Here is a 27,020-nt window from a genome sequence, read left to right as displayed (position 1 = left end):
AATAGTGTGCCGGAACTTCAGCTCGAAGTAGGAGAAACCGAACGAGCGTCGGCAGCTGCGTTTGTTCGAGCGCTTGATGGAGAGGCTTCAAGGTGAGCCGGGTCGCGTTGGTGCCTTTCCTCAGTCGTACCTCAGTGAAGGTCGCGGGGAAGAGGCGACCGTGGCGAAATTTCGCTTCAGATAACGAGCAAGAACGGCGTCGGCACGGTTTCGACATGTGGGCTCGAATGAGACACACACCCACGGATGGCTCGTCCGCTTCTGTGGTCAGCGGCAGCTCGCCTCGGATCATTTCTCTCGCCGTTTTATCCTGGCGCCGAGTGTAGGACACGGAGTACGGAACACGTGATGAGATACTACGCCTGATTTCACTCGGGGTGAGTTGATTGTTCTCTCTTAGGCGAATGCGAGCCTCACGGTCTGTATTTTGCTTTTCAAGGAAAGACGTTAGGCGAGAGTGTATTTACGGAAGCGTTTAACCACGCAAGTTACAGTTGAGCGCCTGGTCAGGTCACGTGTTTTACGCGCATCTCTTAAATCCTCCGTGTTAGACAGAGTAACAATGTTACCTGTAAGTTTGTTTACAATCCGGTCGATTGCCGTTACATTTGACTAAGTGTTTTGGTTCGAACCTGGCAACAGGAAAGTTTGGTGCCACTGTAAATAAAAAGAAAAAAAAAAAAAAGAAAAAGGAAAGCAAGTAAAAAAAGAAAAAAAAAAAAGAAGAGTATTTGGAAAAATAATAAGTAAGTAGGAGCGTGTGAAAACTGACTCGAGGATCGAATCGAAAAGCGCAGCTCTAGCTTGAACGCCGTTAATTAAGTTAGCCGTCGCGTCGTGGTCTTCTCTTGCACTGTGGAAGCTGTTAATGACGCAACGCTCTTGGATTCCAATCATTATATTCTCGCACCCCTAAAACAAGCGGGGCGGGAACGTAAAGGAAATATAAACACGGGCAAGAAAAAATAAAATCAAAATAAAGAAAGGTTCAGACAAAATACAGAAGAACACGCAGATAAGCACATTCGTATTTCTGCAGTTCGTAGTGCCCACGTAAAGTGTCAAGGCACGACAATCGCATTCTTTAAAACTTCAGCAGCCCACGCTACGATCCGAAGTAGTCAATGAAGGTGCACCAAAAGTGCATCGTCACGATGCCGGTTGTCTTCGTGCCTCTGCTATCACTAGCTAAGCATATAAATCACGCTCACACAAAAAAAAAAAAAAAGAGAGCGCAAGATGGTGGCATTCCTACTGTGCGTGATTGGTTTAGTCGGCAATAGCAGACGGACTGATAGTGGGACAGAGTAAAGAACCCCGTTCAGCGTCCCTTATTGGCCTCGAGATCGACTTAGAAATGGCGCAACTGTCGCGCTATCATCATCATCAAATCGGGTATAGAAGCATCGCTGCCCCATAGGCTCTCCTCCACGTTCGCGCTCGAAGCGGTGTAGATACTTGTGTGTATTTGGTCGCATAATATCGCTGGAAAAACGATGTTAGCAGAAAATGGTGCGGTAAGGTTCGGTGCTTCAGTAAAGATTGAATCGTGTTACAAGTGTACGGCCTAAATTTAAATAATCACTTCTGTGTATGCGTAGTCTGCAGTAGGCAGACGCTGGAAATAACGGATCACCGCGACGGATGCCTGTTTCCGGGTGAACAGCACTATTTACGTTAAATATTTGTTTATTTCAAAAGAAATATATCGGTCCACCAGAGTGGAAGTTCGACAAAGCAAGGAATTCCAACCCGGATACTTACATAATGCTGGTACAGTATATTGTAGAATCGCTAATTCGATGCATTTTTTTATTTTTTTTTAATTTTACTTTTAGCTTTTGCGGAAATATGAAAAGTTCTTGTTGAGAAACGATAGTGTTGTATTGGAAATTCCTAGGATATTGCAAGCTTCTATGAGCAAAAAAGCTCCGCTGCAGCCAATATTTTCTCCTTAGTTTAGTTAAATTTAGTTATGCAGTTAAATATTATACCTTTATACGACAAATAAAATACCAGTGCTTCATGAAGGCATATGGAAATTTTATATCTTTGTCAACAGGTTCATTTAGATGGAAGGTTGTGCTAGGTTTCGATTTTATTCCGAAGGTTGTATTTCTCTTTCAACCAGGGACTGAAATTTACAAATATAACAGTTAAGTTACTGTTACGGTTACCGTTTCTTATTTTTAAATGGTTTTATCTTTTAGGTTTTCTTTTTAGCCGGTTAGCCGCCCCTAAAACTGATTTTTTTGTTTGTTCGATGTCTCTCTTTTTAGTAAGCTGACTCATCTCTGTCATTTCGGCTTTTTTCGCGCATCACTTCCATGAGGACGCATTGGAATCGTTTAATACTGGAAATCGGGGCTGTATTGGGAGTAGAATATCTGGTGCTCTGAATGTCTTCTCTAAACAACAAACTCAGTCAAGCCGTTTTTTTAGAGTCCTTATTATAACGTTTCTAAACGCTCGTCTTTCCACCGGAGGCAAAAGTAAACTATTCTATTGGCGAGCAGACTATGCGTGTCTCATGCACAAAATAACTATTTTTGTAAGTTGAACGTCGTGATAATTTCATTAATGGGAAACTAAAACGGTTCTCCTTTGGAGAAAGAACAGACACTTAGAGGCGTCTTTATTTGGCCTTCAACATCATGAATATCAAAATTATATTTCGGATTGATGTGCCAAGTAGCCACAATGGCACTTCGAAAATAGCTCTAAAGCCCCGCCTCCTTCCCGGCGCGTTCGGTAAGAGGAGGGAATCCAGACGTTATGCGGAGGTCTAAACATTCCCGCTCCTTTCGGAAGCTTTGCCAGAACAGTCGAAAGCTCTGCGCACGTTACATCACAAGCGGCATGCGAGGGGCAGTTGAAACATCTGGGTATGACGTCACACCCGGCGGTTAATATTTTTTTTTTCTCGTGTCCAGTGATACGTTTGGGTCAAATGCTTTTGATAGTCGAATTCACGGGTTAAAAATCCGCAAACATTCACCTCTATCTCGTGTTTTTTTTTACAAGAACCTCTTTAGCTTCACTTAAAATGAAGTTTACAGTAACGTTCATTCGCAGGAGATAGTACCACGAAAAGTTAATTACATTTCAGGAAATGGAAAGTAGTTGTTTAAACTAATTTCATTTAAATGAATTAATGTTGACCGAGCGACCGCATTGGCTCAAATGAACGCCTTCATTCGATGAAACACCGTGGACTAGGTTTCGCTCGATAAAGCGTCGTCCCCTCTGAAAAATGCGGACATTCCACATGATCGTGTATTTTCTGCTAATAAAATATTTCGGGAATAGAAAATGGGCACATACGACGGAAGAACAACAGAGAACCACTAAGCTTTCACTCACCAGTCGCATACCCGGCAGAAACGAACTCTGGCGGCCACCGACGTCCGGCCCAAGTCGTTTTTGTTAGTACACCGTTCCGTTGTCGACATCAGAACGGCGTCAACGGCATCTACGGGCTCTCGAAAGTCCCGTGTGGGGAGCAGTTTCTCTTGCTTTGTTGAAATCGTCCTGACCACAGAGACCTCTGGCTACAGCAGACCTTCTCCGTGAGCCTTAGCTCGGCAAACTATGGTTCTAAAAAAACCAGTAAGGAGCGACGTTCCATACGAGTTTATGATTATGTGGTGCGTTGTCACGTGCCTCACTTCGGCTTCGGGATCCAGTTAACCTGAAATGGCGCGTAGCAAAGGAAGCATTTTGCCGGCGCCACCGTCCACAGCGGGTCGTCCCAACCGTCCCACCGTATGGAACAGGGATGGCAAAATTACTTTCTAGAAGTAATTAATGTACGTTACAATTTACCATAGGCTAAAAGTAATGACATTACATGACAATTACTTTCCGAAAGTATTGAAATTCCATTGACATTACCTTTAGAAAACCTCGAGGCAGTAATTCGTGCTCATTTTATTTACAGAACTTGTACCGAAACTCAGATCATCCTGTTTACACGGCGGCAGCCTCAAAGTGAACCATACCAAAAGTTGTCTTTCTGGCGCACACGACTGAATTGTTCCACATTATCAATACCTTCTTCTTTAGATGTAACTTAAAGACAGTCGACTCTTTGGTCTCGTTATTCATTCAATGGTGAAGGTCCTTACTAAAAAGATGTTTCCATTTTTTTAAGAAGATATAGAGAGGAAGAGAACTTTTCTCTTCCGCCTCGGACGCCCGGTCATTCCTCTCAAGGAGTATTGTTTCCGAACGCCCGAAGAGTAAACGTTTTTGCGCGTTGTCACACAAGGGGCTTGATATTTTCTAGGCAGAAGTGCCACGTTGAGAAAAGGAATGGTTCGAGCTTCCTAAAGTTTGTACTTTTTCAACAAACGAGTGGTGATATCTCCTTGTAGGCTTATTCCCAAATGAACTCCCCAAGGAAAGGCAGCGAGGCATATCTGCGAGCGGCACCTACTTTGCTCAATTCCCGTCTTTTCCGACTGCAAAACGCACGAAACGTTCTGGGGCCTTGACAAGATATTTGGGATTAACTATTCATTTCGGTCGTTTGTTGTTCACGATAGTCGAAGCTTGCGGTTTGACCTTGCTTGACGAAAAAGCAAGAAGGCTGGGGCCAGTTTGTCCCTTCTTCTCAGGTTTAAAATTATGTTTAACTCACTCGTGATGAGCCCTTCTCATTGTAGCCTATGAGCCGTTATTCTTCAAGCTGACAGTGCGGTGGAAGCTACGTCCTTGTTGGGACAGTCACGTGTCTATCGTTCGCCACGAAACCAGTAACCACGCTCTCATTCATACCCCGGCGCAGAGAAAGGGACGGGACACGTGATTAAAAGAAGGTGTTTGATTGGTTCCGGTTAGCTTGCAGCTCCCACCGCACTGTTAGCTTAGGGATGAACGAAGTATGGTATCGTCGTGATGACGTGAAGCCGTGAATCGGTTGTGCTTGGAGTTCGTAAGCCGTTGCCTTCCAGCGATGTCTACACGCAAGCATATCTCCTTCGCCCTTCCAGCCCTCCTTTTGGCGTCTGTCCAGCTCTTCGTACAAGGCTTTGCGCTCAGGTGGCCGTCGATTATTTCCTCTGATGCTCTTTCACCACATTTTACCATGTAAAATAAATTTTCACTTCTTTGTTAAAGCTTGCAAACCAATTTTCCAATTTAGGACAAAAGTAATTTCAAAAGTAATGAGCAATTTTCTCGAAATTACTGCCTGAAAGTAATTTATTACATTACAAAATTAATAGCCTAGAGAAGCAATTCATTACATTACTTATTACTCGGAAAAGTAATTTAATTACTGTAATTCCATTACAGTAATGTCATTACTGCCATCTCTGCAAGTTTGCACTCGTATGGCCGTCGTTTATTTGCTCCGATGTCTCTTTCACGACATTTCACCATGAAAAATAATTTCTCTCTCTTTTTTTCACAGCTCAGAAACGAATTATGTAATCTGGGTCAAAAGTAATTTCAAAATTAATTAGTTATTTTCGCGAACTTACTACCCCAAATTAATTAATTGCATTACTAAATTACTACAAGAGAAACGTATTTCATTATATTGCTCATTACCACAAATATGCATTTATTTGCCGCAATTTCATTACCCTAATGTCATTACTGCGATCTCTGGTTTGGAACACGGAACCCCCTCCAGCTCCGCGCGTCGACGCTTTCTTTTTCGCTCCCCCGCTCTTTTTCCCGGCTCCTTTCGCGAAGAAAGTAAGCAAAGTGGAAACGGCGTGCTGTCTGCAAAGGCCGATGGTATTTCAAGATCATCGTTAATCTACCCCCCTCTATTATTGGTGAAAGAGGAAATTTTGAAACCATGTAATATATCGGTTACTGGATTAAGACATTACAATTACGGTTACAGTTATCACCGAATTAAAATATTGAATTTGTTCCGGTTCCGGTTACCGAAAAAAAAATCGATCCTAACCGTTTTCCGGGTCGGGTTACGGTTACGGTTTTAGTACCCTCTTTCAACTCCGACATTCGTCATATGTGTAAACATGTCGCCACATGATATTTTTTTGTGAATATGTATTCATATGAAGACGAATCACGTGTTGGGAGAACTATATGCTACATAATTTTCGTTAAAATATTTTGGCCGGATACACCGAGAAAACTGGCTTTAAATGAAAATAAGTCGCACAACACATACAAAACATGTACCGTAAGCTTATGTCTCTAAAAATGCACAAGGTTTTTTACAAGTACGTATAACTGGTTTCAATCGACTGGAACTGAATTTCATAAGGCAGCCTCACGACGTTCTTTATAAATATAGCTAGTGAATAGAGCGGTTTCGCGTGGCATACTTCCGGCTGAATATTTTGCCGGACGCCATGTTAACGAACTTTCGCCGTATTTCTTTCTGCATAGCGGAGAGGGAATGTTTTCCTGCTCGGTAGAATTATTTTTTCTCGTCATGATTGACTGCTTTTGCAGGAGTTGTCAGCGACACATAGGTGCGCCATCTGGTACTCAATTTTTATACCTACCATTTTTTATTCGGACAATGCCTTAAGGGCCTTCAAGGATAATAAATAATGATGCTGATGATTATGATAAGTTAAACCGGCGATTGAGAAGTCGACCTGTCGGCGGCTATAAATGCCCAAATAGATGCCGCTCGGGCGACTTCGAAGGAATAGAAATTAGAATAAACTCGGTTTTAAGCAACATTAGTATGGGGTGCCACAACTATGACGACGAACTATAGAAACATAATAGCCCTTCCAAAACAGATACTACGCGTCTTTGATAATTTTCAGGGTAAGGTGTGAGACTTGCGTGCAGCCTCCCTGTTTAAAGTATACACTATGCTAAAGGTTAATAATATATATCACATTAAATTACTTCAGCTGATTCAAAAAGAGAAGATATACCTAAACCCAAAGAGTGTTAGCTTAGAGCGTGCACCAAGTGAAAAATATATTTAAAAAAAAAATCTAAAGTCAGGACCAGTTACGGCAAGCAACAATTTGATTTTCGAGTTTTTCCCGTGTTGAATATAATTGAAAACAGTGTTAACTTTCAATGTTCCTTTCATATTTTCGAGAAAAAAAAATAAAGAACTCCGGGTGGTGAGTGACATCGGTTATGAATGATAAAGAAAATGTGAAGAAGCCCTTTTAGGACGTAATTAGTAATATTTACCATCACATTTAGCCTGGCACGAGTGTTTCTTATTAAGTTGTTTCGATGTGCACGTTCATTTGCAGATTCGCTGTTTTGAGCTGTACTCTAAGCGGGGTAGAGGCCCCGTCAAGCTGAAATGGCAGGTTTATCTTTTTTTTTATTTCTTCTCTACCTCCATTTCCCCCTTGTTTAAAGGAAAGAAACAATTAACAAGTACACGTCCCGATCGTACTTACTGAGTTTTTCTTTTCCTTCTGCATTTTACCGACACCAGAAAAAAAGAAAAAAAAAAACGACGCCATTAACTAAGCGTCCGCGTGTAAAACAAATGGCGAAAGTGGCGGGATCTGTTCATCATCATGGCAACACGCGGCTCACCGGGAGAGGAATCACGTTTCGTGGAACTGCCCTATCGACCAACACAGGTTGGTCGATAGGACAATAGGTTGATAGGCAACACAAGTTGGTCACGAATCTGGTTTCTGCGCGTGCGCAGAAACGACATGCGCAAGAGATGACGCATTTGCGCATGCGCAGTGGCGACAGCATCGCCATCAAAGTGGTGTGACGTCAGAAGGTTGAGTTGGTCGATATTTTGCGCCGAAACTGGGACAAAACCTCGTCGCTCATATTCTACTCGGTGGTGCCAGATCTGAAGTTCGGCAACCCTAGTAATTGTCTGTGCTTGGATCACTCGTGATTTGCCCATAGGAGCAAGAAACATGGAGACAACGAAGGAGATGGCAACGACGGAGACGCCGACGACGGAGACTTCGGAAAGCGGAGTGGACCTTACCGGACTATGGATATTCCTCGGGGTCGTGGCGGCAGTTTTCCTTCTCCTCGTGGTCTTGGTGCTGTGCCTCAAACTTTATAACTACTGCATCAAGGGCGTCTGCACATCTCCGCAACAGATGGATGGCAAGACGGTCATCATCACTGGAGGCAACGCAGGTGAAAATATTTATTGAAGAATTTCAATGATGAGACACATATATGCTTCAAGTAAGATATTTTAAAAAAACATACTCAAAGCAAAGCATTGTTTTGCTGATTGAAAACTTCATTATAGGTCAAAATATTTGTTTCACAATGTAAAACCGCGTCACTTCGTTAAAAACTGGCAAAATGTCGCAAGTACCTTTTTTTGTTAAATATTCGATATATCCTAATATCCTCGATATATTTCTGAAAACTTAAAAATCATATTTTTATGGCGATTTTTAGTTATGACGTACAACAGGGGAAAGGCTACATTGAATTTAAGAGGCAGTTTGGAAACCGTTTCCCATTTTTTATATGTTAGATTTTTTTTTAAATGCTCGGCTAATCTTTTCTTTTGTGTTTGATATCGTTTATTAAGGGCTGAATCTCTTCAGGTTTTGTTCCGAATGGTGAGCGAGTTGGGGGGGTGGCCTGAAGCCAGCCCTTGCTCAAGCGGAGAACCAGGTGTCGGCTGGGTGACAGAATAGGGCCCTGACGCAGTCGCTTTTCGTTCTTTCGGTACAGCGTAGATGAAGAAAAGCGGAGAGCAAGCTGTCTGCTTCTTGCTCAGGAGTTGCGGTGACTTCAGAATGACGCTGAGCTCCGATTGGCTTGGATTGGATGGGTAGTGGGTAGACCTCGATGCTAGCTGCCTGGAGGTTTATCCACTGTTTATTTTCAGTCAGCCAATAAGAGCTCGGCGTTCTGCATATTTAGGCGCTCCTGCCATGGGCAGCGTGTCATCAAATGAGTCGGTGACCTTGCAGCCTAACACGCACGCACGCATGCACGTACGCACGCACAGCTACACACCGAAGCGCGCGTACACACACGCCCGGACACACACAAACACGTAGCACGTACGCGCACACACACCCGTGTGTGTTATGTCGAGAGCTTGTGCGTTTCCCATTGGGGAAATCCTCTGCGCTCCTGGAATCCCAACGAATGTGCGTTAATTCATTAGTCTATAAGGTTGGTACCGTGCCACACTCTAAAAAAAGTCTGTGCGTCTGCTTTCACGCACAATACTTAAAGAACCAATCAGCGCAACTTACGGAGGCAGCTCAGCGAATGACAACGCCGAAGCATATGTTTAGATCAAAAAAAAAACGCAGTCTGAGTTGTGACATTGAGCAATGCAAAACGTCACCCTTGCATTGTTTAATGTCACAACTCAGACTGCGTTTTTTGGTCTAAACAGATGTCTCGGCATCGTCATTCGCTGAGCTGCCTCCGTAAGTGACGCTGATTGGTTCTCCGAGTGCTGTGCGTGAAAGCGCACGAACAGACTTTTTTTAGAGTGTAGTCAGTATTATGTCCTTGATATAGTAAAAACTACATAAAACAAGCATAAAACATTCAAATGTATTATTCTCTTGCTGGGTGTTTGTTTAAGTTAGCTATAACACTGCCATCCAAGAAACGCACACGAAAGAAATCAAGTTGATAGGAAACACTCATACAAAATTGAATAATTCGAGGTATTGTTTTCTGATAAACCACCACAATACATCGGCCTAAAAAGTGAGGCAAATAACAATGGAGTTTTTGAGAAAATCGAATACTTACTTGGTTTTTTAGTCAGTCTTATGTTCAAATACACGCAATACCCTCTCAATATTAACATAAAATAATGAATTTATATTAAATAAAAACAGCTAACCCTATGAGCTCTTATGGAACTCTCTGTACTATTAATAAACCCTAACAAGGTCAAACGGTGGAGTGCCAAACCTTGCTAAACATCGGACGCGGTTCAATGCGTTTTCATATTATTCATAAATGTAATAATACACTTCTGAACTAGTTGAGCCTAATAACCTAATTTCCAAGAGAGATTAAAAATGTCCCAGCGCAGTAGTTTGAATTAGAAAGTGAGGAAAAGAGGTAAAACTAGTGGTTTCCAACTGGCAGAAAATAATTAGGTAAATTTCCGCCTCGGCCTCTTGAGTTATCTCCTTCATATCATAACTCGCCCCCCCCCCCCTCCTCCCCTCCTTTAATACAATACATATATTTGTTTTACTGTTCAAAATTAAAACCTAAGATTCTTTGCCCTGCCGGATCGGCGATAAAATAGTAACATGCCTTACACACATATATGTATCAGATGTTAACACAGCCATAAAACTATCGTTGGCCGTGGAAACTAGACAATAGAAAGTATTAGGGAACCGTCTTTGGCGGTAAGGTAGGATGGGGGTCTTCTGCGATAGCGCATGCGCAGTTCGTACCGGAGGGTGCTCCGTACCGTATTGGACGTGCAAGAACGGTTCCCTAAAACTCTCTAATATACTTGTTTGAATAAAGGAAGCATCTTCATGATGTTCGCGACACATCCATGGGTCTTTGTGCCCGTCCTATTCTGTCAATGCATTCAAAATGGTCTCGATGTGGCAACAAATGACGTCACAGAAGCCGGTATGTCGTGCTGCCGGATGTCGCGATCCTGGGATGTTGGTCGTCTGCCGCGTCAACGTCCGCTGCTCTACCACCCCGAGTATTTCATTTGAAAAGAAAAAAAAATTAGTAGAGTCGAGAAAAAATAATGAAGGGCATCGTAGTCTTGTGCGCAAACTATCAGGTGTTGACAAATCTGGTTTCTGTTCTGTGTTTTATAGTTCTGAAGGGTTTACTCCGATTAGTATGCAGCCACACTCGTTTTCGCATGAAACTCTTGACTTGATAAGTTAAGTGTTTCGAAGGAACTCAAGCAAGAAAATATACACGTGCTGGAGATACAATAAAAGCAGATATATCGGAAGCCCATAGATGCGCACCAGCGCCATCTATGCACTTGTCTCTGTCATTTGGCGTATCATGAAATAGATTTTTTTTTTGTGAAAAAAGGCTTATGTTTATTTACGGACACAGTGTGATACAGATCAGTTTATTATATTCACAGAGATGGCTACAGGACAAACATTGTTTTTCCGCTTATGCGACTTGCATATGTAATTTCCTTGTAACTTATACACCTTTTTTTAATGCGAAAGCATTAAGTGCCCCATGGAGAGCAGCCGGCGTTGGCTGTGACCGCGAGAAAACAAACATCTAAATAAACGGTAGTTAAAATGGCTGCTACGCGTTCCCATTGGCTGCGACGCTTCATATCAGATGCTTCGTCAAGGAAGTCGGCGGGGCGCTCAAGGTCAAAGCGGGCGCGCCTCAAAAACAAACACAATGAAAAGCACAGCATCGCAGATGCATCGTCACGGAAGCCGTGGAGCCGGCGGAGTTCGCCGCGCCTGCGCAGTGGGGCAGCGTGATGTCATCGCCGCAGCGCTGTGTGTGATAGGAATTGACGTGGCGCGGTTCTTGTAGGAATACGCCGCGTGTGGTAATGCTTTCGCAGCCCTTCACGTAAGCAGTCTTAAGCGCCCTCCTGTAATTTTTCTTAACATCTTGTAAATAGCTATTTACCTTGTTACTTACACGATAACCTATAAATGGTTATTTTTAATATATATTTTGGACAATAGTCTGCACTACGCGCGGTCTGCATAAACAGATTTCGACTGATACCTTTTTTAACTGAGATACAAGGTGTATGGCTCACTGTGCATGGTACTATATATTTCCTACGTTAACACTTCTCGTAGACGGCACATCTTGAGAAAAACCTGATTTATTACCGCACAAAAAAAGCCTATATCGCAAAAAAAACCTTCATTGACATCATCTGTCATTCACAGCATTTATCACGTCTCGTCATACGAATACCCTTAAGAAACAAATCCTTGTGCAGTCCGCTCCTGTAGATAGTCTGCAGCACGGAAAGATTCAGCTTCTAAACATGTATAATCCACGAACCATAGCCCAGAAAATGCAATATATTTTCAATTCCTCGAGAAGGGTTTAAACAGGAGGGTGCTATGAACAGGAATCGGCAAGGAAACAGCCAAGGACCTGGCCCGACGCAAGGCTCGAGTCATCCTTGCCTGCCGAAATATAAACAAGGGCCAGGAGGCGGCGAACGAGATCTTCGAGGAGACGCAGCAGACGGTCGTGGTCAAGCATCTGGATCTGTCATCGCTCAAGTCGGTGAGGGACTTTGCCAGAGACATCGTCTCGACGGAGCAAAGGTTGGACGTGCTCATCAACAACGCTGGAATGTCGCTTGGTGAGTACCAAGAATACCGGCGAGAAAATTGACAGGGACCTTCATGTGGAATGTTTTATAATGTGTAGCATCCATTATTTAAGCAGCGATGGCTTAGATTTGTCTGCAAGACATTGAGGAGTTGTTTCGGAAACCAAGGAGAGTGCCGACTCGTGGTATAGTAGGAGACGTAAGACATGCACCTTTCCCGGTGCCTGCAGAAGCGCGCCCAGCTAGCGCATAGGCAGAGCACGGGGTTGCAGGTTCAGATGTTTTGGGTTCGATTCCTGGTGGAAAGTTGAGCATATATTTACATTTGTAACCCTGGAGAGTGGGAAAACAGAAGGGCAGGACAACACGAATATCCAAGAGTCGTGTTGTCCTGTTCTTTTCTCGCCCCACTCTCCAGGGTTAAAATTTTCAGTTCTTAACCAGCTCGTCTGCATCCGTATAGACTAACTCAATGAATGAGGTTATATTGGTGTATATACTCATTCATTCTCATTCATTCTCTCATTCGTTCATTCTCAGTAAAGGCTTGTGCATTTTCTATTATTGGGCGTTGACTTAATCACGTATTGGGCGTTGACTTAATCAACAAAACGTGCTGTTCCAAGCGCGCAACGTTTTCATATTTCTTTTACAGTGGATGATAAGCTTCAGCTAACAGAGGACGGATACGAGTTGGCCTTTCAGACCAACTACTTGGGGCATTTTCTGCTTACAATGCTTCTGCTGGGTGAGTGGGTGCAATTGCTACAACTAAATCTGCTTATTGCACTGTCAGAAATCTTGCGTCCTCTAGAAAGTTTGTTCTAGAAAGTTATATACTCATGACTAATTCCTTTCAGCCTCTTTATTTCGAGTAATGCACGCATTTTCATTGTAAAATTAGGTGCTGTCTCCTGGAACACCGTTTAGTTTTGAAGGTTGTAAAAATGGCGTGTAAAAGTTCTGCGATGAAGTTAGAACGACCTCCATTTTCGAAGGGTGTTTGCTGCACTGGCACCAACTTCACACAGCTTGTTTTCGCGACTATATGTCGAATAGCCTGACATGCTTTTGCGTACGGTTATGTACACAAACATTGATTTGCTTCTAATATTTTAACATTTTACGGTTTGTAAGTCGCACTGTTAGATATAGCTCACCTATCTTAAAGTGACGTCTTAAAAAAAAGAAAAAAAGCGTTGGTAAGTAGGTCACACCTATGAATAATTTGCACTATAGTATACGGTCGTCGAGATAAATCTAAAATTTTTTCTAGACTTCGTCTCTCAAACCGCCAGTAAAGCTAACCGGCCGTATTGTGCTTCTGCGGCCACGTAATTCGACAGCGGAACATCGGATGATAAACAAAGAATTCGCGACTTGCTCAAAAATGAGCCGAAAATACGACAGGGGGCAGCAATACTTGAATTGCTTCGCGTCGATAAGTCGCCTCAGCCACGGTGGACGAAATCCATTTAGGTGATGACTCTGGCCGCTCTCCCCGCGGGGAGCGAGCGACCAGATCGTGTTCGGAGCTAGCCTCGAACCAGGAGTAGTTAGCTACGCGCCGCTGCGGAGGGCGCTGAGCTATGAGCACCGTGGGTATGAGGTCCCTCCTGGGCGGCCACGGTGTCGGCGGCGTAGTGTGCTCACCTTTCTCGCGGTGTGGTGGTGGTGTGCGGCAAGTGGCTGGCTTCGTGTTTTGCTTTGGTGCTGTTTCAATCGCAGGTGCCACCGTTGTGCGCGAAGGTGAGCCTTAACCCGAAGAAGAAGTTATGCTGTAAGGATGGGGAAAGACGTGCTTCGTTCCCAACTGCAATTCGGGATACCGGAACTGTGCAGAGCGAGTATCCTCGTTTAAAGCTCTATTGAATGCCGCTCGCGCGGAGCAGTGGTGTCGTGCAATCCCGAGGGCCGATCGCAAGTCACTACCTAGTGATCATGTTTCTGCCAAGCATTTGCCCGACGAACTGATATCGAAATTGTATCATGCGGAGTTCGGTGGCAGATTCTCCTTAATGCCGAAAAGAAGCCTCTCCTATCTGTAGACGCTGTTCTGAGCATTTTCCCTGGCTGCCCGAAGTACCTTATACGTTACCTGTAAGACCTGTAAGACGTGTAAGGCCGGGTGTCACCATATTGTGAGTGTATAGATGAAAATTGATTTATGTCCTACAGCCGCTGCTACTGTTCGGCTTTCAGTCACTGTGTCATAATTTCAGTCAGTACGTCGTCATACCGTGCCATCATTTCAGTCAATATGTCATCATAAATAAAAAAAATTTCTGCTCACATGGTTTGTATGCACCACAGTACAATTGACATCATATGTATAAACCATTTGTAATGCTAACACTTTTTGCGCATGTAAAGAAATATTTAGGCCCCACTATGTAACAATATTAGAATTTTTTTTTTTAATAAGAAGACAGAAGCAGAATGGAGAAAGTCTCCCGACCTCCTATGAATCCACACAATGTGTGAAAGCAATTTACGGAGCTGTTACCAAACATGCTGTCGGACCAAACATGCAAGCACGACCCAGCTGTTTAACGGAATTATTTAAAAGTACTCTAAACTATTGAAAGCCCAGTAGATTGTGTCGGGAAGTTTTGTATTTATGCGAGTATTTTTGTCACGTTGAGTCTTCATCGAAATGTTCTCGCTTAAAAAACAGCAACCGCACGGGGAAAAGGCACTCAGTGCCAATGCGCCAACATAAATTCATAATTTCACCACACAGTACACAGGGACCGAGTAATATCAACTTTAAATTTGCAAGCTTCACCCTTGTTGGTGTTAGATTGGTGGCAGCTGATAAAACCCGTTTGCTCTACTGGCGTTTAACCCCTGGTTAGCTCATTTGGAGCGCTCCACTTGTAATGGAGAGGTCCCGGGTTCGATACCCGGACCATGCGGATTTTTTCGGTCGCTCACCAGTCACCTAGCTGTGTTTGGACATTTATGTTTGTCCTTTGTCCCCCTTGTTCCCCTTCTCCAGGGATTATTTTCGTCAAAGAATGCATAATTTCCTTGAAGCCCTCTATACAAGTCTTCACAAGCACCTCTATACTTGGGCGCCATCTATCCCCGTGCGAGTGAAGCGCGCTCGGTGCGCCGAACATAATGTGGTCGCCGCGTCGGGCAGAGAGTCATCACCTAAATGTATTTCTTCCACCATGGCCTCAGCATATCATTGCGTGGTATGGCTACAAGAAGACACAAGTTTACAGCATTGCCCAAACTGTCAGATAGTCTGTCAGCCAGGAAGACGTTACGGCAGACCGAGCAAAGCACAAAACAAAAACGGCAGATATCCGTTTTATCTTTGCCTCTGTGTGTTTTCTTGAATATAGTGAGTTTTCCGGATTTATCTCTATGACCCTTATGGTCAGCGTGGAGCAACCATATTGATAAGCCCGTCTGTATGTTATGTGGTCGCGATGTGTGCTTAAGCAGGAACCAGTTTCAATATTCTCGCCAATGAAGTAAACGAGAAATATGATCCCCATAGTGAATTCGCGCGGTTAATATTACTTCAATTAAAAAAAGACGCATGTAAATCGTAGCGTTTGATGTAACGCATGCCAATGAATAAACAAAACGCAACTTGTCCACCATAATTACTTGGTAGTTTTACGAATTCAGCTTGACGCAAAAATGTTCGCTGTTTGTCTTTATTGTTTATATTAAGCAGCAATATACGAAAGGGTAACAGTTTTCAAATTAAAAAAAAAAAAAAAAAAACGAAAGAGTAACAGTTTTTATGATAATGTACAGAGTACCGCACGTGCTTTCGGTAAATACCGATAAACCCCGATAATCAAGCCTCGGCCAGTGTCATCAAAATCAGAGAAAACCGAGAAAAAAAAAAAAACGCGAACAAGAGCAGACAAAAAATAAATAAAAGAAACCCACACTTCACGAGACAAAATATCTATCTACGGCTTTAATTTTTGCGTCGAGCCTGAACACAGCTCTCAATGAACTGCCGGAGTGGTTTCTCTTATCTTCGGAGCCACATTCCTTACCTTGAATTCTTTTGTTATCGGTACAGGGGCGCTTTACACATGTTCTGATCATGCAAATGTTCTCCCGCGGTTGAGAAGTCTTATGCATATTTACTATTTGCCTCATACGCCCGGGTAAACCTCGCGATTGTTTTGTCTCCGATACTGAAACTTTACCCCAGAAGACACCAAATCCACAAAAAGAAAACCTAAAAAAAAAAAAACGCATCCGAATTTAAAAACGTAAATCCCAAGGCCTTATTTATAAAGAATTAACAATCAAAAGCTAAAAAACGAGGCGCTTGCTGTCGCTACAGACTGAATGCCCGTTCACACACTTGCGACTGCTTACGACCGGAGACGGGTTACGACCGGCTATGCAGCAGCGTAGTCGGTCCTAAGCAGTCACAAGATGCCTAAACACAGCTCGTGTCGCAGTTGGTTGGATTCAAACGCAACTATGTGAACGGGCCGTTATAGGAAAACATTCATCGCCTTGTACTTTAAGAGCATCTGAATCACGCTACGCTTTGTGCAGATTTGCTGAAGAAGACGGCCCCTAGTCGAGTGGTGAACGTGTCGTCAGCGTTGCACCACGCGGGGGCTACAGATCGCATGGAGGAGAGAATAAGAGGCACGCTTCGATCTAGCCCGACGAGCACTTACAATCACACCAAGATGGCCAACCTCATGTTTACCATCGAGCTCGCCAAGAGGCTCAAGGATGACGGTAGGTAAACGAGTGACGATTAAGAAATTGCGAATGCTTGAAGTGGCGCTTTGGGACCCGCAACTTTCACGCCCTATAGGGGTCGCTCTAGATCCTTTCAAAATGGCTGTCACGTGAATGATTGACGTAGAACGGCAGCGGTGCGTACGATGTTCGATCTGCGGCGTGTAATTAATTATAATTTTATGAAATACGGGCGATATAAAAATCAGTTCTATTCAGAGAACAAACTCATGGCTAAGACAAACCAAACATAAAAAAAATTACATCGAGAATAAAAAGTAAAAGAAAAATCTCTGCACATGAGAGTTTCAACGCCATACTTCCAATCAGGAAGGTGCAAGCAAGCACCTTTGTTCTAAATCTTTCCCCCTAAAGGCCCGTTCACTCTTGCGACCTCTTAGAACTGGGTTCCTTGAAACCTAATACATCGGATGGATGGATGGATGAATACGGCTGAGCCCTTTGGATCGGGCGGTAGCTTACGCCACCTAGCCATTTTGTTTTACCATTTAAGCTTAGAATATTTAAATGTGAAATCTATATTCACTCCGCAGTGCAAAGAAAGTGAGGCTATGAAACCCCCTTGCCATCAGTGGATAAGAAAATACCTAGTTTTCTCTCGATTTCTGCCACCATTCACTTAATCTTTGCTTGGTAATCTCTACAATCTTGAAATCCACTCTCCCTTCGCTGTCTCTAAAACCCAATGACTTTATTAAATCTATGTTGTCTTCGGTAGGCATAGGGTGAAGCCCTTTACAGTAGAGTATCAAGTGCTCAGCCGTCTCGTCCTCCTCTCCACAAGCAGTGCACACTGTATCAATTTCCTGGTACTTCACTCTGTATGTTCTGGTTCGCAGAACACCCGTTCTTGCCTCAAACAGCAATGAGCTTCCCCTAGAATTGTCATAAATGCTTTCTTTGGCAATAACTCTTTTGTTTAATCTATAGCTTTCCAGAGCCGTCTTTGTCTGCATTCCCTCTAGCCACCAATCTCTTTCTGTGGCCTTAACTTTCTTCTTAACTGAGACTTGCTCTTCCGTATCTTCGCTATAGCCCAAAAACTTTCCTCTTAATTTCCTAGTGCGCTGTCTCCACTTTGTGTCTACACTCCTCATGTATAAATAGCTGAAAACCTTTCGTGCCCATTGCTCCCCGTCCATTTGCCTCAACATATCCTCAAATTCTACCTTGCTCACCGCTTCCCTGCTCTCAAATGATGCCCATCCCATGTCTCCTTGTACTCCCTGGTTTGGCGTTTTGCAATGTGCCCCCAAAGCCAGTCTACCTACTCCGCGCTGTTTTATTTCTAGTCTCGCATGCACTTCGGATTTCATGCATAGCACTGCGTTTCCAAAAGTCAAGCCAGGCACCATGACCCCTTTCCAAATCTCTCTCACCACCTCATACCTGTTGTAATTCCAAAGTGCTCTATTTTTCATTACAGCTGCATTTCTGTTACCCTTACCTATTATATACTTTTCATGGTCTCTGAGATATTCTGCACCATCACATATCCATACTCCTAGATACTTGTATTTACTAGCTCTCTCAACTGTAATATTCTGTATCTTCAGCCTCTCAACTTCATCCTCGTTAAAAATCATGACTGCCGATTTTTCGCTACTGAATTCTAAACCTAATTCCTCTCCTTCCCTACCACAGATGCTCATTAATTCCTGCAACTCTGTCCTGTTGTTAGCCATTAGTACAATATCAACATCGAGAGCACACACTGGCGCCATCTATTGAGTAGCAGTGTAAACTTGGCAGTCCGGCATATTTTCTATATCGCTCGCGGGTTATCCTTTCTTCTTTGGCTTGAAAAGCTTTTCTCAAAGTTATAAACGAGCCTTTCTTCTAAGTATTACGCACATTTTACCTCGGAAATCCCGCAAAACTTTCGCTCTTGTGAAATGCAGTTCCGGAGTCACCGCATAGATGGCGGCAGCGTGCCAGTGTGTTCTCTCGTCCTAAGAAATTTTAAGAAGTTTCAACATATCTCGTCTCTCTCGGTCGTACTCGGTTGCAAGATTGTGAACGGGCCTTAACGCCAGGAGCTAGGGAGAACTTTTCTCACACCGCGGTACACAGTCGCTGAAAGTTGCCTCCATTTGAGGAGGAAATGCAATATATCGTGTTATCAATCAATAATTTCAATTCCCTCGTACTGGAGTTCTTTTTAAACTTTTCTGATTTTATAGGCTCTCACTGTTTAAGGAACGCTGTACGTACGTTCAAGCCACACGGTTCGTGATTTTTGTTTTGGTTGATGCGTTCTTACCGGTTAAACAGGCAATCTTATTGTCTCTGCAACGATAATAGAACGCTCGGGATTCACTACGCCTTGCATTTAAGCTTCCCGTGACTACAGGGATCATAGAAGATCAACTGGCCCCTCCAGTGGCACAACAAATGGGTGCTTTTGCTAATGTAGAAGGTCACAGCCGCCAGTCCGTCATAAAACAATGAACGATGTTCATTCCAGGTTCGAGTGTGTAAAGCTTCAATTTAATGTTAAATCCTATTTTTAAAAAAAAATTGTTTTCGCAGCTATAGAAATAGATTCCCTTCACAGGTTGTGTCAGGTATGTCTCTCGATGCAGTGCGTCCCTAAGGGCTCGGTATAGATCACAACCTCCTTTGATCATGGTGTGTTTAGACTTTTGACACACATCGAAGGAATGAATTGTACGTGTAATAAGCGCGTTCTCGGTAATTTATTCGATATACACGTTTCTTCTGAGCGGGGTAAAGTAAAGTTTGGAATTTTAATGACGTCCTCTTGAGAAGATTAATAAGAAATAGTTGAAATGCAGAAGTCCGTAGCTGCACAGGTTACGGCAAAATTGCTCCTAATCTGAATGTTCACAAAATTGAATAACATTTTACTTAAATGTGTGTGTGTGTGTGTGTGTGGGGGGGGGGGGGGGAGTGGTCTCGATATAAAAAACCGTTACACACCTTTAACAGTCATAAATAAAGAAAAGAATAACTTTATGTATGAAGTTTTTGTTTTTTTTTCTGCGACACCTGACAGAATCTACAATGTGACATGCTTCTTTTAATTGGCCAGCCCTCAAGGGTAACCGAATCGTTAAAAAAAATTACAATATTATTTCGAATGTGCACGCAAAAACATTTGACACCATTGAGAGTGTAAAATTCTCGTTAAAAATCACTCACAGCTACACCCTTTTAGCTCCCTTATTTTAAGCAATACTGATTTTTACTTGTAAAATGGGGTGCTGTGATTGGAAGGATATATAGTGAGTAGGCGCAAAGTCTAGCGTCCGGCATTCGAACGCCATACAAGCGAGCGAAGAGCAGGCGACGAGCTCTTGTTTGCTGGGATTGGAGGGATACAGTAGCCATCTTGCAGGCGTTACTGCAAAAAAGAAAAAAAAAACGTTATCGATTACAATTAAAATTACTCTTACTCAACAAGGTATTCAATTAGATTACTTGATTAGTCTAGATGAAAAGTAACTGGCAGTTACTCGAAGAAGTAACCGTTACTTCTCCGATCAATTCACTTTCAGAAGGACAGTGTTTTCGGCCGGCTTGAAAACGGGTCTTTCGTGCTGTCCATTATTGGATTAGAATCACCGATTTATGGACTACTCATCTTTTTAATCCACCGATTTTGGTAAACGATACTCCTGCGAGAGATTTGGTTCGATGATTCCGTGGTATGAAACTTGTCCGAAGAAAGGGCGCCAACGGAAACGGGAGGGGAAAAAATATGACGGTAACAAGTTATTTACTACTTCTTAAAGTAATTGGATTACTGTTGCGATTAATTCCCAATAAATGTAATAAAATGACTAGAACATTACTTAAAAAAAAACTACTCAATTACACGTACTTTGATTACTTGTGATTAGTACCGTACAAGTCTGATAGCAGGCAGGCACAAAGACATCTGGCCTTTGTGTTTGCCTGCTCTCCTTCCCATCAGGGCTCGGCGCTTTGACGGCGCCGCTCACTCGCATCACCTCTCTCTCTCTCTCAGTTTCTCGCCGTATTCTAGGGTGGTCACCCTAGGACGTCGCAGGGCTAACACGTCCCAGGGCTAATACCCTTAGGGTGTTAGCCCTGGGACGAACTGACTTGCACAAATGGTGTAACATTTTTTTTGTGTGTGCACTTTTTATGTTGCCCGAAGTCGATGCACTTTCAGGGCATTGGCTCGGTCATCGAGGGTTGAATCGAAGATACGTTTACACTTTAATTTTGTAAGAATTACTTTCAGCATTCTTTAAGTGTCTCGTATTGAGTATCTTACATTTTGGTTCGATCCCAGGTGTTACCGTGAATGCTCTTCATCCTGGCGTAATGGAGACCGGATTATCAGACGGCCTTCTGGGCAGGGATCTTGCTTTTCGAATCAACTTTTGGATATTTGGAAAGGTAAGTTTTTTGCGGTCCCATCATTTCATTTCAAATGGAGTGTTTTTTTCGTAGCTATATGTAACAGCCTCAATATAATGGAATACAAAAATATTCATAAACATACACTTTGTTTTTGCAAGAAGAGCAACTATTGTGGCGAGCGTCCCTCGTAGGTCTCTAGGGTCTCTAGGACTCTAGGGTTAGAGGTATGATGTTTACTACTTACTAATCAAGCTCGGAATGCTGGCCAACGCACGCTCATCGAGAAATCGAGCGGCTGTTGTCACGGCGAATTTAAATTTTAAAAAAAGATTTCTGGAAAATACCCAAAAGCTTAATTGGAGCTTTACGATGATATAAAGATCATAAAAAAATGTTGATTAAATCACACAGCACAGCTTGCTGAACTTCGTCAAATATCGTCGCAGGGAGCCGGGTTGACAAATAAAAAAAAATCATTAAGAATGCTATGACCTAGATGCTTAATTAGCATAAAAAAGCCTATGTCTAGAGTGTTCCCAAAAAGTTATATTGATGTTGCGTAAAAAGTAGGGAAAAGGGATGGAGTGAAATATGGCACCTCCGATAAGCTGGAAAAACATCAATTTCCACCTTGACCACTTCAACGGTCCATAACTTGAGAACGAAAAATCCGACGACATTGCCGTATGCGTCTTCTTTTACTATAGGAATTGCCCGACAACTTTTTTTTTTTGGTAAAAATTAAAAATTTGACCCAAAATCCGTGCCTGAGTTGAGATGAAATCACCCATATATATATATATATGGGTGATTTCATCTCAACTCAGGCACGGATTTTGGGTCAATTTTTTAATTTTATATATATATATATATATAAGGAGCACACACACGCACAAAATGGTTTCTAAAAATATTCGAGCTAGGTTATGCGGGTACTAAAATTGCATTCGATATCCTTATTTTATCGCGTAAACTCAGTTTATACGTTCTGAGCATACTAGAGGCCCTCACGTCGTAACTGTGCATGTCTTCTGTTTATTTTTACTTTGCTAAAAACTAAACCAATTGTCACGACAAACCCCTTTTTTTAGATATCTATAGGAAAGTGCTCCTCGCTATCTGTGGTTTTTAATGACGTTCGGAATCATGTCATGTGGAGCGGTAAGCCTATTCTTGAAATAACTGACTCTGCAGTCGCCGATCCATACTACACCTTGATATCTAAACTAAGGCGTGAAATTCGGCACATTCCGAGCTGGATGATGCCTGTTTTGTCTATTCGCACCGACTATGCGGCATAGATTTGAGGTGAATAAATGAGACAACAACTTAGCCCTCGGCATGTTTATAGAATATATGTTGTGGAATCATCGTATAGAAAAGCGGGGCAAGATGGCATCATGTTGAGGTGAAAGAAGAGATTAACAGCTTTGTGTCATTTATAATACGGTCTCACGCGACCTACTTGCATCCTTCTGAAACTCTCGTTTGAATGCATTTACGTAAATGAACGTTCGTCATGTTTTTGTTATGCTCGGATGAATTGTTTTCCGACTCGCTCGGTTTGTTTTGCTTTGCGATTGACTGCGCCCGTAAAATAGACGGTGGCATAAATGAGTATCAGGAGAGGCTTAACTTTCACTGATTTATGACATTAGTATAATTTAAAACGGACCGACGGTTAAGCGAAAAGGTCCCGGCAGATGCGTCAGGAGGATTTTTACGAAAAGGTAACGGAGCATGCCAGAGTTTACGCGACACAATTACGTTTTGAATCGCACTGCTTGTGTTCCATCGACGATCGAGCCACTCCAACTCTGTGCTTACAAATCGCGAAAAAAAAAACAAAAAAAACAGCTGAAGTCGACAAAGAAATGTCCAATATAAAGGCAGGAGAAAAATAAGAAATGTTTAATAAACATTTCTTTTTATAATTTATATGCTTTCAAATTAGGTTTTTGTGTCCCTTGGTGCTAAGTTTTCCTCTAGAATATGTGAAAATATTTCACAATTCGGCAACACAACCCCATTGCTTCTGAATGTTATCAACATCAGAAACGAGGCCACTAAAAAAGAATTGCTTACAAGCAAACAAATAGGAAATATGGCAAAAAGGTTCACTTACATTGCGGAAAGGAAACAACGTGGTGTAAAACCATCTTAAAATTGGATATAATGTAATTAGACCGTTTTCGATAGTAATCACTGATCGCCATCTAATCACGTTGTGGCATCACGGCGAAAAGACAGAAAGGATGAGACCTGAATTCCTCCATTTGTAGCGGTTAATAACCGAAAACCTTCACCATCAACACTTTTAGCAACCGTTTTTTTTCTCATCATGTCGTGATGATGCTACGCGGCTATTCAAGTGTCTTTTTTTCCCCGCTTTAGCGCTTGTTACGCAGTTCTACTGTCTCGTGCTTGAATTAAAACTCGTCATCGATCCCGCTGCTACTGTTGTTTTACTAGCTGGATACATGTTTTTTACTTTTTTTGTTATTGATTATTAATTTTTACCATCAATTTTAAGACTAGGTCATGTTTCAACTGAAGTTTTGACAGTTGGTGCTGCTGTTATCTTGCATCTTGTTTTCTATGCCGTTCCTTGATTTAAACATGGTTTCGTTTTCCACATTGCCTTTACTAAATTGCTTACGAACTATAAGTTTCAAACTAGGAGCCTTAAACATTTTTTAAACCGAATATATTGTAAACGGTTTAATTTTTAAGAGGATAGAACTTTCGAAATTTTCGGGACTTTAAAAATGTTAAAAAAAAGTGATCACGCGAATATGGTAACAAGCACATAGCATACACAACTTTAATTCGCGAAATTTTGGAGTCGCAAAATACTCTCGTAACTAACATTTTGCAAAGTTTGTGACGTATGGAGCCGCGAAAATAAATAGGTTTATAGTACTCGGTATTTTAAGTGATGTCTCGTTAATATGGGCATTCACCGTTGAGCTAAGAAAGAGACCTTAATCTGAGGCGTTTATACGCCTCGCAGGTGGGCTCATTTTCGTCTTCTGCGCATGAGAAAGGAAGTAGCGGTGACGTCAGAACGCCGAGCCATGATTGGCTGATCGCGACCCCCTATCTGAGCGTCGTCTGCTCCTTTGCAACGTCGTCTGCTCGCAACGTCGTCTGCGTCTGTCTTACCTTTCCTGCGACTTTCGGAAGTGCAGGTCTTTACGAGCGAGCTCGGCTTTGCCTTTCAGAGAGGGCAGACGAAATAACTCGAGCGGTAGGTTGTTTTAATCTAACAACTAGCAGACACGCATCAGGGAGGGAAGTCAAAAGACTCACTGGCGAGGTGTCAAGAGGCGCCGAGGTTTGTTTGCTAAGTACTGAGAGGTGAGCGTGTTAGTATCCGCAAGTTCCCTCCCAAATACTTTTTCCCTCCTTTCGTGTGCGGCGAGACCCCTCATTCTTTAATGGCGTCGGCGGGTTGGCGCAGTTACCGTCGTCTGCTTTACGTCTGCTAGTCAAAGCGATGGCTGCTTTACCTTTCCTGCGTCTGTCGGAGATTCACCGCTTTTTCACCGGCGAGAGTCACCGTTGCCTCGGGAAACAAAGAGATAACAAGAGGAAGAAATTGACCTCTTAATCTAAAACTGAGGTCAGCGATCAAAGTATAATACAGGAAGGGTTCACAAGGGTCGCGCGGGCATATTCCATTCAGCGCACCAGCCGGTCGTAGGCAGACGCTCGCCGAGTCGCGGAGTGCCTGCTAGGCCTAACTGCCGTGCTCGCTTAGTCGCGTTCGGTGGAATCGTGGCCGCTGGAGCTTTTCCCAGCTGTTTGCGTATCCAGCGTGCTTGTTCGTCGTGGTCTGTTTCAAGTACTTTTTACTTTTTTCTTGCTGTTTGAAGTCGGGACGCGTGAGAAGCGCACGTAAAAAATAAACGTCCGTGGGTCGTCGCGACCGCGACGCTGTCGGCCATGCTGATTTGATCGTAAAAAGTGCCTCGAAGCTGTCGTAGGATTTGTTTGTCGACGAATTTGTTCTTAAGTTATGTCTTACGCACATTTTTGGCGTAAGATCGTTTCGTAAATCTGGCCTCTGCACTTCCGAAAGTCGCAGGAAAGGTAAGACATACGCAGACGATGTTGCGAGCAGACGACGTTGCAAAGGAGCAGACGACGCTCAGATAGGGGGTCACGAACAGCCAATCAGGGCTCGGCGTTCTGACGTCACTGCTACCCCCTGCGCAAGAAGCAGACGAACTTGCCCTCCGGATAATGACGAGACCAAAAATACATGCATCGACTCAGTTCGTTCCCTCGAATGCTTTCTATAGAGCGGTGTATCAATATTACCGGGGTTCGTACTAACGAGAAATGGCCGTACAAACGCCGATCTTTTCAGACCGCCACAGAAGGAGCTCAAACGTCCATCTACGCTGCTGTGGATCCCAAACTCAGCGGCGAAACGGGCTGCTACTTTTCCGATTGCCGGAAAGCCTGGATCAACTGGAGGGCTCGCAACGCCGAGCGGAATCGGGAACTCTTCGAGACGTCCATGAAACTGACCCATCTCGAAAATTCGGAAGTGAATAAACGATTTTGACAGTTGAATAACAGTGAAAGACGAGTCAAAGCGAACGAATCATCCCGGATCAGTTAGACGTGTACTCGGACCGTAGAAAGTCTAGTTGTAAAGCCTGGTTCAGACAGTTGCGTTTGACTGCGTTTGACTGCGTTGCGGCTGCGAGAAACCAGGACATCCCTGCTGCTTATATCGCGTGCTAAGATGATTCCTTGAATTGGATTCCACGCTTCATACGAAGCACAGTTGCCCCGGTGACTCGCTTTCGGTTCTCGACGGAACGCAGTCAAACGCACTCGAACGCAAGTGTCTGAACCGGCCTTAAGCCTTTTTAAGAACGCTGCGGTGATATAATCAATCCCTACGTAGTATACTTCGCTTCACTTCATGTCCGACTGCAGCCGACGCTACAACCCTATGCGGAGAGCAAGTCGTCTGCTTGTTGCGCGAGAGTTGTGGCTCTGATTGGCTCTGATTGAACGATAGTGGGTAGACCTCAAATCAAAGCAAGCTGCCTTGAGGTCTACCAATTAACTTTCCTTCAAAACCAATCAGAGCTCGCCGTTCTGACGTCACCTCAGCACCTGCAAAAGAAGCAGACGAACTTGCGGTCCGCATAGGGTGGTAATCAAGGGACGCCAAAGGGGCATCGTGACAACGCTCATTGTCTTTGTGCGTTTCCCATCTCCGAGTAAACTAAGGACGCCTACTAAAATACGACTACTACGACAACTACTACTACTAATTACTACTACTAAACCAGTACATATGCCGAGATCTTGAGTATTTCTGTGCGTCGTTTGTTTAGCCGGTTATGGCTAACTCACAAAGGAAACAAACGCGGACGAAGCCAATCGATTGGCTTCGTCTGATCGTATTATTGGCTGTTGTCGTACTTAAAGTGAAACGGAGTATAATCAATGAAATTAGATTATTTGGATTTTAAATTTAATAACATTAGAAGACGAAGCTTTTCTATTTAATGGGTTAATAACAAGCTTGTTGCCGTTATCATACTCAGAATAGAACATTGTGGTGCTTCTGCGTTAAGAACGCAAACGTGTCAAGCCCTTTTAGATACGGAGGTCGTGGCGTGAATGGGAAGGTGGAATATGAGATTTCGAGGTCCAG

General features: G+C 43.2%; 1 protein-coding gene across 1 annotated transcript; it reads left to right on the top strand.

The window, feature by feature from the left end:
• Window positions 1–206: 206 nt before the first annotated feature.
• Window positions 207–25,910, top strand: LOC120836227 (retinol dehydrogenase 12-like). The gene is made up of 7 exons (XM_040210425.3): window positions 207–377; window positions 7,846–8,088; window positions 12,005–12,244; window positions 12,870–12,962; window positions 16,763–16,954; window positions 21,264–21,370; window positions 25,710–25,910. The coding sequence occupies exons 2-7, from the start codon at window positions 7,857–7,859 to the stop codon at window positions 25,908–25,910; spliced, it is 1,065 nt and encodes a 354-aa protein (XP_040066359.1). The 5' UTR covers window positions 207–377; window positions 7,846–7,856.
• The last annotated feature ends 1,110 nt before the right edge of the window (window positions 25,911–27,020 follow it).

Source organism: Ixodes scapularis, unplaced genomic scaffold (genome assembly GCF_016920785.2).
Source record: "Ixodes scapularis isolate PalLabHiFi unplaced genomic scaffold, ASM1692078v2 PGA_scaffold5__190_contigs__length_132052651, whole genome shotgun sequence".
NCBI lineage: Eukaryota > Metazoa > Arthropoda > Arachnida > Ixodida > Ixodidae > Ixodes > Ixodes scapularis.
Note: the sequence above shows the minus strand (reverse complement) of the source record. Positions and strands in the feature narration are given on the sequence as shown.